At 37.1% G+C, this 18118-nt stretch overlaps 1 protein-coding gene across 1 annotated transcript in view; it reads left to right on the top strand.

Annotated features, from left to right (window-relative positions):
• Nucleotides 1-16538, top strand: part of ACOX3 (acyl-CoA oxidase 3, pristanoyl) — a 32573-nt gene extending 16035 nt beyond the window's left edge. The window contains exons 8-18 of the mRNA XM_056489530.1: nucleotides 1928-2024; nucleotides 2432-2614; nucleotides 3856-3978; nucleotides 5560-5680; nucleotides 6159-6278; nucleotides 7448-7561; nucleotides 8959-9074; nucleotides 11545-11719; nucleotides 12191-12258; nucleotides 12946-13032; nucleotides 16117-16538. Of these exons, the coding sequence (XP_056345505.1) occupies nucleotides 1928-2024; nucleotides 2432-2614; nucleotides 3856-3978; nucleotides 5560-5680; nucleotides 6159-6278; nucleotides 7448-7561; nucleotides 8959-9074; nucleotides 11545-11719; nucleotides 12191-12258; nucleotides 12946-13032; nucleotides 16117-16236 (1324 nt within the window). The 3' untranslated portion in view covers nucleotides 16237-16538. The remainder of the gene's footprint in view (nucleotides 1-1927; nucleotides 2025-2431; nucleotides 2615-3855; nucleotides 3979-5559; nucleotides 5681-6158; nucleotides 6279-7447; nucleotides 7562-8958; nucleotides 9075-11544; nucleotides 11720-12190; nucleotides 12259-12945; nucleotides 13033-16116) is intronic.
• Nucleotides 16539-18118: the final 1580 nt, after the last annotated feature.

Raw genomic sequence — 18118 nt, 5'->3', positions numbered from 1 at the left:
TTTTTGAGAGGGATCCTCATAAACGTCCATGGAGCTCCCTTGCTTTCATCTGATTTTTACTTCAAATTCTCATTTGCTCTAATGGCTTGTAAAAAGTGCAATTGATGAGCTGCTGATGTGCTGTGACTGGCAGGCATCTTGTCAGGAAAATATTCTTCAGTAATTAGTGTCTGCTTCACTGTTTGAGCATATTTGTAGCTTCCTGCCTTTTGCTTGCATTGTAAGGTCCTAGGGGGAAGCACCTTCTTGGAATTCTATGGATGGACAGCAGCTGTGAAAAAAAGATGGTAAACTAGAAACGTAAACCTTGCCACACACACTCTTCTGTAATTAAAGTAATGATTAATAATAATTAACAAGTTCAAGTTCTTTCTAAGATGCATGCTGTTGCTTAAAAATATTGGTTGTTGTACAGTTTTAGTTGTGATTCTGTTTGGGGTATAGGGAGCAGGGAATGTGAATTTAGCCAGAAGATCTTTCTAAAAAGAGATTTTTTATTTTCAGTGTTATGAAAAAAAAATATTAACATAGATGGAAATCAGATTTTTGGAAAATCTATATTTGTTTCTATTACAAAGTAGTGTAGTCTCACTGAAATTGGCATTTAACAAAGCACTTATTAGCCCTGTTGAGGCAGCTGGTTCTTGGTTAGGATAGCACACCTTTCTCCATGTCTAAGTCTGAAAATACTGTGTATCTCTAAGGCTGAATAAATTCAGTATTCAGATATGTTTCCTTGGAAACAACTCATAATTTAAAAGCACATGCAGCAATGCAGCCCTTATGTAATTTATTAATGTGAAAAATCTGGCTCTCACGAGCTATATTAAATAGATCAGCCTTTATTGGCAGGAAAAAGGAATTTTCTTTGATTAAAAATACAGCCTTTCAAGTTCTATTAGATAGATATTCGTGAGTGGGGTTGATACTGCTGCTATTGTGCCAAATTGTGTTGCCCATTTGGGTGAAACAGTTCAATCCCTTTCTTCCTGAAGAATATGAATACTCAGGGCATTCTCTCTATCTTAAGACCTTCCCTCTTTATTGCTGCTAGAGTGCTGCAATTTAAAAGGGTTAGCCTGCTCTTCCTTTTCTTTCAGGGAACAGAATTCCTAATTTGATTTTAAACAAAGGAAAATTTTCTTTTCAGTACTTTTGTGCTTTTCATAGCACTATTTCAGCTATGTCCTTATTTGTATTGCAGTAGAATGAGTGATCCTCACAGATCTATATTTTAGACTCATAAAAATATATAGTGTCTCTATTCCAAAGCAGTCTCCAGACTGGACTAAACAGCACCTCAGTTATGAATATAATGACCTCTGCAGAATTGTTTGAGGCAGGGAATTATTTGGAATCAGAATGACCTAGTCCCATTCTAGGCAGCAGAAGGAAGTTGTTCATCTTCTCAAGCTTTTTGACAGCTAAGATACCAACCTAGGCAACCTAAGTCATTCAGTTCAGCTTTCTGAGGTGCCAGTGAAAGTACCTGTCAAACTGCCTGTGTGCAAGGTCTCTAATAAGTAACTTGTCCCTTCCCTCAACCAGAATATCATTGCTCATCCTTCCATTACTTTTTTGTACTTCTTTCCTTACAAAGCTGCTGAAATGGTCTCCTAGAATCAATGAAGTGGTTTTTTGGTTTTGTAAACATAATCTTTTTAAAGCAAAAAATAAAAAATCAGAAGTCGTAAAAAATAATTTCTCTTCTTGAATTTGTTGTACTGCTCTGAGTCTGAAAGTCTTTGTTGGCCCAGGCATACTTCCCTAAAATTGCCTACATGGCTTGGCAGGCACTGTTTTCAGTTCACTGACATGCCTGAGATAATTTTGCAATCTATTCTTCTTATGACCTTTTTTCTGTAATATAAACACCTCAGAGTATGTAGACATCGATTTTATACTGTTTGTGTGCTTGTTTAAACAGATTTGCCATGTTCCACAATGTCAGAATACCAAAAGAAAACATACTGAATATAGCTGGAGATGTCACAGCTGAGGGGAAGTACTCAAGTTCTATCAAGGTAGGAAACAAGGTCTTTTTCATTAAATATATAAAGATATATGTAGGTTGAGAGACAGAGTAATGTGCCTCTTCTGTCAGGAAGTACTGAATGCCTGAACTTAAGAAGGCTATTGATAGTTTCATATGAGGTATGAATGTTGTTTTTTTAATTGCATTTTAGAGATGTCTCAACTCACACTGCTGACTTTACTGATCTTCATGCTCTTTGCATGACCCCAGTGATCCGAAGAGTTTAGAGTTTGACTGTGTTCAAGCAAGGCTGCTCTGAGTTTTGCCTGAATTCCTCATCTGGACGAGTCAAGAAACAAAATAAGCTTCCGGTCATACTACCAAGTTGCATCTTCATGGGGGTAAAATGAAATGTTAGCCTCATTAGCACTCATTCTGTGCTTTCTATTCATTCAGGAGGTTAAAGAACGTTTCAGTGCAGCTCTGGGATCCTTGTCCTCTGGCAGAATTATGATCACAGGAATTTCCATGACCAATTTAAAGCTTGCCTTGGCAGTAGCCATTCGCTTCTCAGCAGCTCGCCGTCAGTTCGGACCAACTGAGGATGAAGAAATACCTGTCCTTGAGTACCAAACACAGGTAAATACTTTAGAATTCCATCTACAGACTTCTAGATGATGAAACTCACATTCAGAGCTACTGCAGATCATGGTAGTGACCCTGAAGTTAGTGAAATTAAAGTTGTCTGTGTCACCTGAAGCGTCATTCTAGTAAAGCTGTGGGGGTTCATTCCAACTCAAAACCTTCTCCTGGCATGGCCAGGCTTTTAACACAAGTTCTTGGAACAGCAAAACCAAAAAAAGAAGACATTTGTCTTCTAAAATAGTAACCTTTTAAGAGAAAATCTGTTTTACTGCACATGTGAAAGTACTGCAGTGTAGAAAGTAGCATTTGTTTCAAAATATCACTGCTTCTTTTGTTGCTACACTAAGTTTCTCATTTGTAGCCTCTATGCTTTAAAAGTACAGAACTCAGTGACATTCATTGTGTAGAAGTCTCAAGCTAATACTGATTTAAGGGGATTATAACCAAGATTTACCTGCAGTTTATGCAGATGAAAAACAGTTTTTGCTCTGAAAAAAATAGATAAAATGTATATAGAATAACTGGGGAAAAAGGAAAACTCAGATCTGTTGAATGACCAAGAAGTGCTGAAAACAGACCTGCCCAGTTGAATTGTGGGTGCCTTTTTCCAGGTTGACACTTGTCTTGCAATGTTGAAAGATTTCATAAGATTCTGCAAATTGGTGGTAGATGCCTTCCTTCCACCATTTCAGAATAAGCCAGGATCTGCTTTCTACTATTTGAGTCTCTCAATTTTCCCCACTTTTGGCTTGTTCTGTGGGTTCTGCTTGCTGAAACTCTCATTCTCTTTTTCCTTTACCACAAAGACTTTCAAGCAGTTCTTCTTTTCCTTCATGAGCCCCATGAAATGGTTACAACCTCTGTCGTGTTTGTGCTGAAGCAGCTTATGAATCATGATTGCCCCTGGCATGCCAGACATTTTATAAACACATGGCAAAAATATGTCTTTAGTCCCCAAACCTTCAGTGAACTTTTTCCCTGGTTAAACAGAATGCTTATCACAAATTCATTAAATGTGAGAACTAAAACAATGCAACCATAACTTGTATAGAGAGAACAATAACCAGCTGTAACATAATTAAATGTAATTAAATTACATTTTAGGTGGTTATTGTTCTCTTCTCCATTAAGCAGATTTCCATTTTGAACACAGTAAAAATCGAGTTGGTTCAATATAATAACTATTTAAAACATCTATAAATTTGTGATCAATTTATTTCTTTTTTTTTTTCCAGCAATGGCGTCTTTTACCTTATCTGGCTGCTGCATATGCCTTAGATTATTTCTCAAAGTCCGTGTTTGAGAACTTTGTAGAGTTTTTTGCAGGTGTGTTGACAAAGCAAAGGAATCAGAGACAGGTGAGATGTTTACATATTTCCTCTTCACTGAGTTCTTACTGTAATAAACTGTAAACTGTTAAGTGGAAGACCTATTTAGAAGGCTTAGACTCTCTTACAATCAAGAATGATAGAGCAATGTCTCAGAAATATGAGGCATATGAAGTACTGATGAAAGTAACATTTAGAAAAGCATTGAAATTAGTTTTGATGGAGTTATTAAAGATTTATTGATTTCTGTAGGATTGAAGGTTATGTTCTCTTGCATATTTTTTTAATCATAAATATATTATGATGGTGTAAATTTAGCTTATAACTGTTGTAAATGATTCTATAGGGAGCACATATCAAAGATTTTCTGAAAATATACTAATCTTAATTCCTGCACAGACTCTTTGAGTGTGGCTTGAGTTTGCAATTCAAATTTATGAATTAAAATGAATACTTTTAGTGAAAAAAGTTGACTTTTGAGTCTTAATGCTGAATTTTTCATCCACAATCAGCCCACTGAAAGTCATGCCTTTACAGAGGAAATAGTTTATTCTATCAGTCTCTGTGGACTGATTCTTAATCAAATTAACTTCAGTATTGTGTTTTTACAGCATATGAATTTTATAATTTTTATAATTTTTGGCAATAAAATTTTTAGGGCCTGCATGTTGGTTGTGTATTGCTCAGGTCCTCAAGCTTTTTTTTATCTGAAGTAAAGCTCATGAAATAATTTTTAATAATGACAGGATATTTTAATTTTTCCTCTCTACACAAAACATGGAAGAATCTATTTGATCGTTTTACCTTACACATCTTCTCTGGGGATCTGCAGTGCAGTCACTAATCTTAGGGAAAACAGTGGCTATCAAGAAAAAGTCATGATAGGAAAGAATCTCATTATTGAAAATTTTAAGAACGTAATCCTTATGGATTCCTTTTGTTCTACAAGATCATTGACCAACAACACCATTTAGGGAGGTGCTGTTAATCAAGCTTTGGTTGTATCAAGCCCCTGTCTCCAGAAACCAGAATTCCAAATGCATTGGCAAAGGAAGGTCAACAGAGTTAGTGTAAATGCAGGCTACTGTGATTCTCTGGAGTCTCTGAGGATGTACATAAAAGTTTTCCTGCTCTTTGCAAAACTGATGGTTAAAAGATCAGTGAAAACTGTGTAAGGCAATAAATATATCCTATTGCTGGCTGGAGAGAGATATTGCTTATGTCACAGAGGGGATAGAAGCTTTTGTCTGGACAGGCCACCCTCAACCACCTCCTTCTCCATTTTTGGGAGGGAAAGCTTGGCAGGTGAACTCACTCAATGCTGTGCCAGCTGGTACAGCTGAGCTGAGATGCACCCATGTGCCCATTATCTGGCACATTTATTTCTGTCTCATAAAAGAAAGTTGGTGCTGAAGGTTCCTCAGTTGTGGCAGTGTTTCTCTATAGCACCAAAGAATAGGCTTTGCACTTACATTGGCCTCCAAGTTGTGTGCTTATATTGCCAGTTGCTGTTTATTATAAAGCAGTACATGTATCTATGGTTTTAGCTGGTCACCAGCTTAATTTCTCTAGAAGAAGTTATTCCCCATTTATAATTTGTTTTTCACAAAGGCTGATTTGGGACGTGAGATTCATGCTTTGTCTGCTGCCAGCAAACCGCTGACGTCTTGGACTGCTCAGCAGGCAGCCCAGGAGTGCCGAGAGGCTTGTGGAGGGCATGGTTACCTTGCCAGTAAGTTACACACACTGCATGCACTGATCAGAAAGAGAATGGTTTTTTGTGTATTCTTTGACTGCTGTTGTGCTATGATTTCTGAATTTTAGCTATGTGTTTTGAAAGTATTTTATCTTCATATCCATATTTTTAAATCTTATTTCGTACCTGAAGTCACAAAAAAACCTCCCTGAACCCATACAGGATCTGCACCAGTATTTGAACAGACTGTACAAGTAGTTCAGTCTCAGTTTCAAATATAAAGATGCAGACTTTATAGACGAAAATTTCTCCTGTAAGTTTAATGCCACACTTTTCTAAAATCTTTGCTGTACAAGGTAATCAGTGAATTTTCAAGCTCATCTCTTTGTAACAATAGTTTTACATACAGGAATGGATAGCTCTCTTGCATTTTGTCCCAGAATAATTATTTAATCTGTGTCAGCTTCTACTAATATGTTTCAATATATTAAACTGTGCACTTGTTCTTCTGAAGTGAATCGTCTGGGTGAAATCCGAAATGACAATGATCCAAACTGCACGTATGAGGGAGATAACAATGTCCTGCTTCAGCAAACCAGCAACTACTTAATGAGCTGGATGGATTGCATAAGAGGTTTGTTTTCATTATGGAATCTTATCCTGCACCCAACAATGTGTAGCTAATGGAATTAGGAGGTAATTTCATACTGAAAGCATTGACAGTCATTTAATACTTTTGTGGAGCATAAATAATGTGCTGCAGACTCCATCATACAGTACATTCACAATACAGAAATATTTACTGCAAGAAATATTCTTCTGTCTTGCTAGATGTTTTGCCATCCCTAATCAGGTTAAGCCATATCTTGCTCCCTGAGATGTGCACTTTAGTTTGATGAAATTACCTCAATATTGCATCCAGGTCTGGGGTCCTAAGCAAAAGAAAGTTGCGGACCCATTAGAGAGGGTCTAGAGGAGGCCACGTCTGCTGTGAAGACAGGCTGGGTATCTTTAGCCTAGAGAAGAGAAGGTTAGTTATGGTCTTCCAGTACTTATAAAAAAGTACTTATAAAAAATTTTTACATTACTTTTTTTTTTTTTTTTTTTTTTTTTTTTTTTTTTTAAAAAAAACTTTTTCCAGATAGTCATGAGGCAAAAGGGAATGGCTTTAAACCAAAAGATGAGAGATTTAGATTAGATGTTCAGAAGAAATTTTCTCTGCAAGGGTGGTGAGACACTGGCACAAGTTGACCAGTTGCAGATGCCCCATCCATGGAACTGTTCAACACCAGGCTGGATAGGGCTTGGAGCAACCTGGTCTAGTGGAAGATATCCTTGTCCAGGGTGGGAGGGTTAGAACAAGATCATGTTTAAGTTCCCTTCCAGCCCAAACCATTCTGTAATTTTGTCACTCTGTATTGGTAAAGTCATCATTAGTCTGTTTATTGTACTTGGAACAGTTCATATCACCTGACTTGGTAGCAATATCCATCACCACATCTTGTAGTTCTCTAGATTTTGTTTTAGTTTTCCAGCAATGAGTTCCACTAGCATCTTACAGAGCTGGAAAACTCAGCAGTTGGAGTTGAATCTTATGGGGAATAATTATAGGCAGTGATGTCAGGTTTTTCCACACTTGTCCACCAGTCCTCTTTTGGCTGGACTAGGCCATAATAAAATAAGTATTATGGCCTAATTGCATCTGGCCTGTCAAGTGTATGCATGGCTTTGTAATAGGCTTTTAGTTCCAAAAAGTCTGATTTCTTTTCTCATAAATCATTTTTATTTTCTCTGGTATTTCAGATAAAGCTCCTTTTGAATCCCCTTTGGGAACAATAAACTTTTTGCAAGACTACCATCATATCCTTGGCTGGAAATTCACAGCCATTAGTGTTGAAGATTGTATGGACTCCTCAGGTAGGCTTCTACTGCTATTAAACTGATTATAGAATTTTAAATTCTTTTCCGAAGGAAAGGATCCAGAGATCTGAGATTCAGCCTCTGCTACTTATTAGATATTTGTCATATTTGCTGACATTTTTGTATTACATGCATTTTTCTTTCATAAGAGCGTAGTTTGCATTTCAAAATACATTCAATTTTCCCAAAATACATTTCTGAAATGGAGGATAGCATCAGATATTATTTTTTTCTTCTGCTCCTCTAAAATAACATCTCTCAGGTAGGATTTTTCTCTACTGTATTGCTGTTTTCCAGTACAAAAGGGATTGATTGCCACTACCTTCTATCACTAAAATAGCTTCTTTTAGAAAACCATACAAGGGATTTACAAGTATGTTGAAAAGGCATGAAGTTCATCTGCTTGTGACAGTTGCTTTTAGTTGTATGGAGAAAAATGAGTAATGGTGGAAAAAGAGTTCCCTGTAGTTTTCCTGCTTTACTCAGCTATAATCAAGTCAAGTGTGACATTAGATGCTGTTCCCATTTGTGCATCACTGTGAGCCCAGATTGGCTGTTGTACACAAGTTAAAAAGAATACCAACACATAATGAGAGAGCAACAGCACATATTCTGTCCTCTCATGTGATACCTACTGAACCAGCTCATAATTTAAAAAACACCTGAATCTCTTTATTGATCCATTCTGTTAGAAACTGGACTGTTAATTTAGGCAGCATGTAAACACCTCCTGTATCCTGAGGTATGCTCTACATTAAACCTTTAGCTAAGAGACAAACAAGCAGGATTCATGCAAGGACTTTATGCTGAGTAACTTCTTACCTTAATAGTCCTAGGCTGCTCTTAGAAATATGATACAATTATGTACAAAAATAGTAATTTAAATGTGATTACATTCAGCCACCAGTGAAAACAATGTTACAAGTCACATGCTTCCAGTAATTGTGGACTGTCTTCTGTTCTTGTATTCTCAGAAGAGACTTCATACTTTGCAGGTAGAAGTCTTAATGTGGAAAAAAAACAAACAAAGAAAAACAAAACAAAACAAAAAAAAAAACCAAAACCCCCCCAAAAAAAACTAAACTAAAAAAATTATTCAAGTAAGAAGTCTAAACTGAACTGTGAATATACCTTGTCTCCCAGCTTGGGGTCAGTTTGAAGTAGGGTATGGCCAGACATGGTTATATCTTCACTGTACACTCACAATCTGACAGTTCTCCCCAGATATTTATTGCATCTACATTAATGGACAAAGTGGCATGTCAATGGATTGATTAATTAATGCTTTCACTTTTCATCTCAAGTAGCACAATCTGGACTGCAGTAGAATTTTCACATGACTTCTTGCATCATAAGTGTAAATGTTAAGAATTTTCCTTTTTTATTTTTCACAGTTCCTTTAGCAGCTTATAAATGGCTGGTTTGCTACCTGCTGCGAGAAAGTGACTTAAAAATGAATAAGGAGAAGCAGGCTGGACGAAGTGACTTTGAGGCAAAAAACAACTGTCAGGTAATGCTCATTAATCTTTCATATTTTATTTATTTATTTTCATCCAAGTCTGTCAGTTTCTGTTAGTTTTATCTTCTTGTGCCATAAAGAACAATTTCCTGAACCATAAAGCAGCAAGTCAAATAACTAATAAAACTTAATACCTGACCATGTGCATTGCATAGAACATGATAGCATGAGGACAGTTACCATCAGCAGAAGTCTTCCAGGATATATTTAGGATATATTTCCCTTCATAAAAGTTGCAGGCATGTGCTGTGTGATATCTGCAATTTTGATAGCACAGCTTCTGAAGACTAAATCTGTGAGTATTAAATACATGGCAGCATCTGATTATTGCTTCTCCATCTGTGCTTGTGGCCAAATACATAGCATAGGAAAGAATCTTGCTCTGGCAGGTAGGTAAGCTAGATGACCTAATGGGTCTTTTTCATCTCTAATTCCTATAGTGCAAAGTACTCATGAAAGATACCAGACTGACAGCATTGGAACCTGAAAAGGAAACATTGACAATTTACATATAGCAGATCCACTCTCTCACCAGAGAGCTTTAACAGCTAGGAATGGCTTAACTCCAAATTTCAGTATTTATTCTCAAGCTCACCAGATTCCTCTGCTACCTCCATGAGAAAAATTGGCTCACATGCCAAGAATGAACACTTGTAATTTTTCACTGAGAAAGGTCTGCTCCCTGAAGATGGTCAGTGTCATTTACCTTACCTGCAAAGCAAAAAAAAGCAGGAAGGAATAGTCAACAGTTGACTCTGCACCTAGAAAGACCCAGTATGGCTTCAACATGGGATGATCTGTGTGAAACCACTGGTAGAGGGGAGAAAATCTTTCCTAATTTTACCCTAGAAGCAGCTTATTAGAGAAACTTACAGGGTCAAATCCAGAATGGGAATTGCCAGAAACTCTAGCCTGATTGCCTGTCAGCCAGATTTTGGTGAAGATGGTGCTGGGGCCAGTGCATTAGAGAGAATGGTGAGCTAAGTATGAAGATTGTCTTTTCTATTATATTTTAAACTCAAAGAGGTTCAAGCACACAACTGCTTTTGAGACAGGCATTGATATACTTTAGGTCATTAGTTCTTCTTTTCTCCCTATAATTCATCCTCAGGACAGCAGGATATTTTATTTTAAATGTCATGCCTCAAAAACATCTGAAAATTATTTACAAGCTGTGCTTTGAAGACATGTACATACTTGATTTAAAACTTTCTGGGCATGAAGAAACACTTTCTGTCAGCCCAGTGGTTGACTAATACAAAATATTTGTTCATGCTATGGGGGATCTGGAAGAGATTCCTAGCCTATCCCTAGGTTATTTTGGTGCGAGCGCTGGTAAAGAGGAAAGTAGAATTAGAGAGGAGAATAACAGGAAAATACTGTTTCGTTTGTGATGTTAAGACTTATTTCATTCTGGCTAGGGAATTAGCATATCTAAAAAAAACTTCTAGTAAGGAGGCAGTCCTCCATAATTCTGCAGAGAATAGATGATGTCTATTTTGCTGTTCATATATGTATCTGTGTGCCACTGGGCAGCTGCTGTTGAGAGAGACAGTGATCTTAGGAATATGCCTTTTTTACATGCTGCAGTTGATCTAAATGAAAGGATAATGCAAGCATTTGAAAGAAAAAAATTAAAACTAATCAAGTAATTCTACATGAAAAAAAATTAAACACCCAAACCTTAACAAAACAAACTAAAACTAAACATGAATTACATCATTGCAACAAGTCAGGCAGGACAGCAATGGCAGCATATTCCCCTTCTGTTCACCAGCTAGAATGTTGTCAGTCAGCAATCTATTCCAGAGGAGCAGGTATAGCAAAGTCAAAATATATAATTGTAGACAAATGCTTCTATATAAATACATACAATCACTTAAGGTTTTATACTCTGCAGTAACAGTAACTGGTGTCTTGTCTTTCTCATCAGATAGTTGGCAAGGACTAGTTGCATAGTTCCTTCAAAACATACTGCAATCTATTGCAATCCATCAACAGAATCCACTTCTGGTGCCATGATCAGATTTTTATTATTTGAAGGGATTGTAATAATTTTTCAATAGGAAGATTTTTATTCTCTGATCATATTAAATAAATATAAACCTACCTTTTTCTTCTTAGATTCATGTAGGTTTCTTGACAATCCTAAAATCAGCAGACCTGATTTTACATTGTCTTCTCTCTGATGTAGATTCTTGATCCCATAAAGCCTGGGTGAAACTGCCAAATTACACTGGTAATAGGCATTCAGTCTTCTAAGAGGCATTTCAAAACTAACCTTTGCACAGATGTTGTGGAAAGTGTTTTCTCCTATTGTTTCTTAGAATTTCTCAAGCTGTGTCATCACACCTAAATCAGCAGAACTCCACTAGCTTCACCAGAGCAGTGCCATTCTGCTCAGGCTGAGGAGTGTATCTTTGTATTTTGTTACTCAGTGTCCTTGCTCCTGTCTCCTAAGGTGTACTACTGCCGGTCCCTGGCCATTGCTTTTATTGAGCAAACAGCCTTACAGCGCTACCACGACTACACCCACAGCCCCAGCGTCCCGGCGGCTCTGCAGCCAGTGCTGAGGAACCTCAGTGCTCTCTATGGGCTCTGGTCCTTGAGTAAACACCTGGCTGTGCTCTACCAAGGTGAGATCAGATCCCTGAGTGTGCTGTGCATGTCACTTTATAAAGTCCTGCCTTGGCCAGGGCAGGGAATCCTAACAACAATTTATGTTACTGTGTTTTCTTATTGCTTGTTTAATACAAAACAATCATTCTCGACCAAATTTTCTGGAGCAGGAATCTGCAGTGAAAAATTAACCCAAAAGGCTCTCTTACCTCAGAGGTGGTGGAGAGATCACAGGTTTTGCTGTGATCCAGTGCTTGTGTGAGAGATTGAGGGATAGGCAGCAAGACACTGTAGTGTAGCTCATTACTGCAGAAGGTTCTGCATATCTTAGATTAAGAGTTTTGCAGTTAGCTCATTAATGAAAGACTGTCAGTTCAATTATACAGCTGCATCTACTTAGTCTTGACTGCTCAACTCATGAACTTGGCAAAAAGTTTGTATCAGTTTAATCTTCTCTGTTATAAGCTTCTCTGTGAATTTTTTTAAAGGTGGCTATGCTTCAGGTGAACAGCCTGGAAAGTTTATTCAGGATGCTATTTTGGAGCTCTGCTACAGGGTAAGCCTGTTTATTGTGATTAAATATCTACTATATAAATACTAAAAAAGAGATACATGGTTTATAGTCATCAGATTACTCTGTACTTCAAGGGGTAAGTCAGCAGGATATTATGTTAATGGTTTCTGAATAATTTTCTGTAAAGTTTAGCAACTCGTTGCCCCTGAATCTAGTCTTACTTTATTTATCAATAACTGGAAAACACTGCGTCCTACCAAATAACACCACAACACTTGTGGCCTTGCAGTCTTCATTGGAAAGCCAGTGAAATATTTCAATCCAGTTGTTTTTATTTCATTATTGAGCTAGTTTGTGATTTTTTTTTCCTTATCACAAAAGCTTTCCAAACTACAACATATTCTTTACAGGTCAGGAAAATTTCAAAGAAAATTCTGGTCATTATGTTTTTAAAGTGCAAAAATATATGTATTTATTTGTGTAGACAGGACCATATTGGTTAAAATGTGTTTAAAACCCCCTTGGTAAAGGAGGAAAATATTTGAAATACAGTCTCTTGTGGCAGTACCCTGGGAGTGAAAAAAATCAAAATAAAACTAGCTACTTATTGTGGATTTCTCTTAAATTACCAAAGCTGGTGCTTTATAAAAATATTTTTTATACTTCTCTGTAGTTCAGCTGTAGATAACTACAGAAGTTGTCAAATGCATGTCTTTTGGTTTTAAACAGTTGAAAGATGATGCAGTTGCCTTGGTTGATGTCTTTGCTCCTCCCGACTTCATTCTCAATTCTGCCATTGGTAAAGCAAGTGGAGAGGTAAGAAAACCCATTCTAAAATTTGTAAGTTTAATCATGAAGAATATTATTGCCTGCAATTAGCCTTAACATATTCAAGGCATTTCATGAGTACAAAAGAAAAGAAAGACAAATTTTCAGTGGAAAATACTACCAGAGTTAAATTGATGTCAGCAGAAAATGAACTTTTCATTTACTGGAGATAAGCTTCAATGGGAAACTTGTACAGTAATTGTACAGTAAGTTGTAGTTTGCTGTTATGGACATCTGTGCACTGAACCAAAAAAGGGCTGAGAGAAATTTTTTGGTGTAGTTACACAAAGCAAGAGTTAAGAGCATAAAAAGGGCCATACTGGATTCAGTTCACAGAATACTCTGTGACTGACAGGGATGGATGGCCAAAGAGAACACTGTGAAACAGATGAAACAGCAAGATGTTCTTTTCCTGATGTCTCAGCTGTTGGCAGTTTAAGAAATTTCTCATGCCATAGATTCTGTTTGTTTCATTCTGTTTAGTAGCCACAGATGTGTCTATTCTCCATTTTTTCCATCCATTTTCAAATTCAGCTGTCGTTTGGCTTATATCACACCATCATTTCTACAATTTAATCATGACTATTGTGAGAAAATACTTCCTAGTCCCAGTCCATATCTATTTACTGTCTGTGGGAGCCTTTTCATTCCTCTGACAGACCTAGTTTTCCTTCTCTGTGTTTTTTCTGCTCCTGTCATATCCTTTCTGAAGTGGCATAACCAGACCTACAAGCAGGACTTGGGATGTGGGTGCACCATGGAGTTGGCTATAACAGCTCCTGATCCCTCCCTGCCTTTTTCTGACATATTTCAAGATCTGTATTTTATTCCTAAGTCTGAGCAAACCAAAATTCTCGCTTAGTTGGCCAAGCCTACTCACCAGGGCCAAGCTGGGATAACTGTTCTGTAGAGACCAGTCACAGTAGAGTAGTCAAGGTTGGGGTGGATGGACACTGCAGACCATCCCTGGAGCCTGGGGAGCCTGCCAGGATGTTTGACAGGAATGCTGCATCACACTCCGTGGTTTTCAGTACTTCCCGTGACTTCTTGTCTGAAGCTGCTCCTTGTTCCCATGGTGATCCAGCAATACAGAGGGCAGGACAGATGTTTCCAGGCTGACCTAACACAATGATTACTCTGTTAGCACAGTCTTTGCAAATGAGGCAGAAAGGGTGGCTGTACCTCTCCAGCCATCTCCTAGAGGGTTGTAATCATCACTGGAAACTTTGTTTTTGAGGATTAAATTAATGCAAGAGGTCATGGCAGGGAACCTCCAGAGGTAACTCTTCAGAGAAGGAACTTAGTTTGTTAGAATGAGTATCTGTATTGGCCAAAAGCCCGTTTTAGCACATTTTTCTGTCTCTAGCAGAAGCTGTGAGCAGATGCTATAGACAGAAATATAAAATATGGTACAAGTACACAGTGATCCATTCCTAGAATAGTATCCCCTTTCTAGCAGTCACCTGGAAATTTCTCATCAGAAGCTGATAAAGCTGTCATGATGGATTTGGCTGGCTCCTCATTGGGTAGCTCTTAGCTCTTGCAAGTGCAGAAGTCACAGACTTATTAATATTAGATACTAATATTAGGAGTATAATATGTGAGAAATGCACGTAGGAATCTAAACACTTCCTCATATACTTAATTTTTATATAAATTCATTGAAGCATTGAGAAAATAATTTTAACCAGTCCTATTCAACCCATATTCTGTAGAATTCTGTAGGAAGGTTTTGTGAACTGCCTGTAAGTCTGTGGTTTTCAAATTGTGTAAATATTTTCAACTGAAGTTCAAAAAAGGCTGCCAATCCCTCAAAGAAAATACTTACTAAAGCTCCTTGTCTCCTGGCTGTCTGCATTTAATTCTCTATTCATTGCTATCTTTGCACCTTCTAAGAACCAGTGCAAACATTTTAGTAAGAATTAGAGTATTGTAAAGAATAGATTATCCAAGTATAACAAAAAGGTGAATTTAATTCAGGATAAGTTGTGTTGTGCAGGGGAGTGCCTTGCACCATAAGCCACAGATCATAGCTGGAGCTGAGGAAAAGTTTCAGATTTTTTTATAAGCAGCTTTAAGCCCTAAAAGAAGAATTCAGATTCTCTTTAAAAGGAATTTCAATGGTGTGGACATAATTTCTCCATAAAAGTTTTGACCATCTCAGCCTAAGTCTGTGAAGGTATTGCCACATTTATTTCAGGATTAATTAAAAATATTTAGAAAATATTTAATCAAAATTAAATTGAAATGCATAGTTAAAATTAACCCATGTGATCAAGCTAAAATATATGCAATATTAAATATATTATATTTCAATATATATTTAAGTGAGCACAGATAATTAGGACCACAGCACCTTTTGATGAAGAATAAAGGCATTTCACTTTGCCTCACTGACTGCTTTCAAAGTACATTAATATTTTGTTACACTGCACTCTCTTACTGCTGAAAATATGTTCTTTCTTTCCTGATTCTACTATAAAGTTATTTAAAGTTTCACACTTTTGTTAATTATGAATTGACACATATTGCTAAAATAATAATTTTGCAAAATTTGCTTCTTTTTAACTTTTCCACAAAAAATTGCAAATTGGCAAAATGACAAATAAACAATCTGCTCTTGAGAGAAGGATTTCTTATGCTCAACCAAAGAGTTCATGCTGGGAGAGAAGTTCTGTTACTTTGCAGAAGTGTGTTCAAGCAGAGATAACAGCAGCCATCCTTGAGTGCTTTCAGACAGTCCTCAGGTTTGGACAGAACAAAGATTAGCTTAATGTAATCTTGTTTCCAATTTTCTACCTTTGATAGTACAACTCCAGTCGAATTGAAAAAGAGAAATAATAAAGGTTACTGGTTTTCTGCTCTTATGCCAAGTATGGTCTAATGTTTACAGTACTTTGAAATTTTGTGTTTATTCTTCTGTTTGTTCTTGCCTGTACATAATTATTCACAGTTGCTGTCTAGAAATTTAATCAAAATCTCATTTCAGCCAGTAAGTTAACTTAATAATTTATCTTGCAGATATTTTGTTTCTTCTCTATGCATTAACCCTTTTTTACTATTATTTTGCAGTTATATAAAAATATCTGGGGAGAGATCCTTCAAGGCAACAAAGCCCTGAACAGAGCTTCATGGTGGGCAGAATTTTGCATTAATAAACCTGTTATAGGCAGGCTGAGGTCAAGATTGTAAACCAAACAACTTTTAAGAACCTGGATGGGCCTGAGATGGATACCTTGTTATAAACATCAGGAGGAAATGAGCCCACATGTCTAACGCTGAAAATGGAAGAGATTTTCATTGAGAGGTGCCAAGTTTTAAAATAACTTTGAAATCAAGTCCAGCTTGATCTGAGGGACTGTTAACATAATAATGACAAGAGCAAGAGCAACACATCTGCACACTATACATATTTACTCAATTAAATTTTTAAAATATGAAGATTTATTATAATCGCCGCTTTGCGAAGTTTATATTAAAAAAATTCCAATTAGTTTCTTGTCATTGCTTCTATATTACAGAAGGTAAATAATTTTAAAATATTTTTCCCCAGGGATTATGAATAAGCTGATAAAAGAGAAAAAAATTAGGCCTGGACAAAACCTGTATTAACTATGATTATGGTGGGAGAATATTGGGGGAGCATTTTTCCATCTGCTCTACTATCCTCAGATTGCAGAGAACCAACCTATACTGCCTTTGAGGGGAAAAAAAAAAAAGAAAAGGAAGAGGTAAGGAAAAGCAAAAAAGCAATCATTTCAGTATTAACAAAGGCAGGTGTCCATCCCTGGAGGCACAGGATGCCTTTGGGACCTTGCTAGCTGCCCCTGTTCTGAGGAACCAAGCAGTGAGTGACCTGGCAATATGAAAAGATGGCTCTGATTAGTGGCACACCCTGTGTTGTCTTAGCTCAGAGGTGGGAAGTTGGAAACAATCACACTGTTAGCTTTTAGCTGAAAGGAATGTTCTTTTAGTAAAGATAACTTCTTAGCCAGACTGAGAGCAGTCTTAAACGTTAATAATTTTACCACCACAAGTTCAAGGTCAATTAAAAACGATTACCCTCAACACACTTCAGTTAAAAAAAAGAAAAACAAAAAAAACCCCTGAAATTCAATGGCTATTGTTTATAGTCCCGTTGGAAAAATGGATAAAAGCTGAAAAGTTAAACTGTATTTTTTTCCTTAATTTCTTTTTCTTCACCAGAGATAGTCAGTGTTGCCTGGGGTTTTTCTGCCTTTATTCTTTTTTCTTTCCTAATGAGGTAGCATAACTCAAGATGTCCCTATAGGAGTTCTTTTTCTTGCAATTGAACTGTAGGAAAATTTAACCTTCTTTTCTAAAAAAAACCCAACCCAGTATAAAGTATTTATTTTCTTTGAACTGTTTTGCTTCTTTTAATAAAGCCCAATAGGTGGCATCGTCCTATGGGAAAAAATAGATCAGTACAGCTGAACACCTACCATTAGATGTTATGGAGTCATGGGGCCTCATTATTATCTTTAGGAATTTTCCATATCAATAGGGAATCCAATGAGTGTCTCTGAAGGAAAGAGGCAGGGCTCTATGCCCAGTATCCAGTGTGAACACCAGGGACTTTGGCAGTGGAAAAGGCAAATGGGGAAGAGATGCTGCATTAAATGCAGCAGCATTGATCTGTCAGGCCCCATTTTGCACTATCAGTGTTGGTCAGGAGCATTATTTCACAGTAATACATGTGTGATTGATTTCACCATCACCTCTGATTTGGTCTTTTCTTGCCTCCTTCCCCACAGCTGGGAAACAGCTGTGTGTAAATCTTGCATATGAACCATGTCTGTTTATGAGGCCTTGGTAGCTCAGAAGAAAACACAAAGGTGTTTGGCATAGAGCTTAAGCCACCATCATCCCAATAAAAAAACCACAGCAAAACTGTGTCACAGTAGCACAGACCTGGAGACCTGATGAGCCACAAGGATACTCACCAAACACATGACAGGATAAACAGACACCCTGTAAAAATATATCCCTTAGCCTTAGTTCCTGCTAATCTTACTTATTATGACTATGCCAGCAGTAGCCAAACTCCATGATA

The sequence above is a fragment of the Oenanthe melanoleuca genome, chromosome 4, assembly GCF_029582105.1.
Source record: "Oenanthe melanoleuca isolate GR-GAL-2019-014 chromosome 4, OMel1.0, whole genome shotgun sequence".
Taxonomy (NCBI): domain Eukaryota; kingdom Metazoa; phylum Chordata; class Aves; order Passeriformes; family Muscicapidae; genus Oenanthe; species Oenanthe melanoleuca.
Note: the sequence above shows the minus strand (reverse complement) of the source record. Positions and strands in the feature narration are given on the sequence as shown.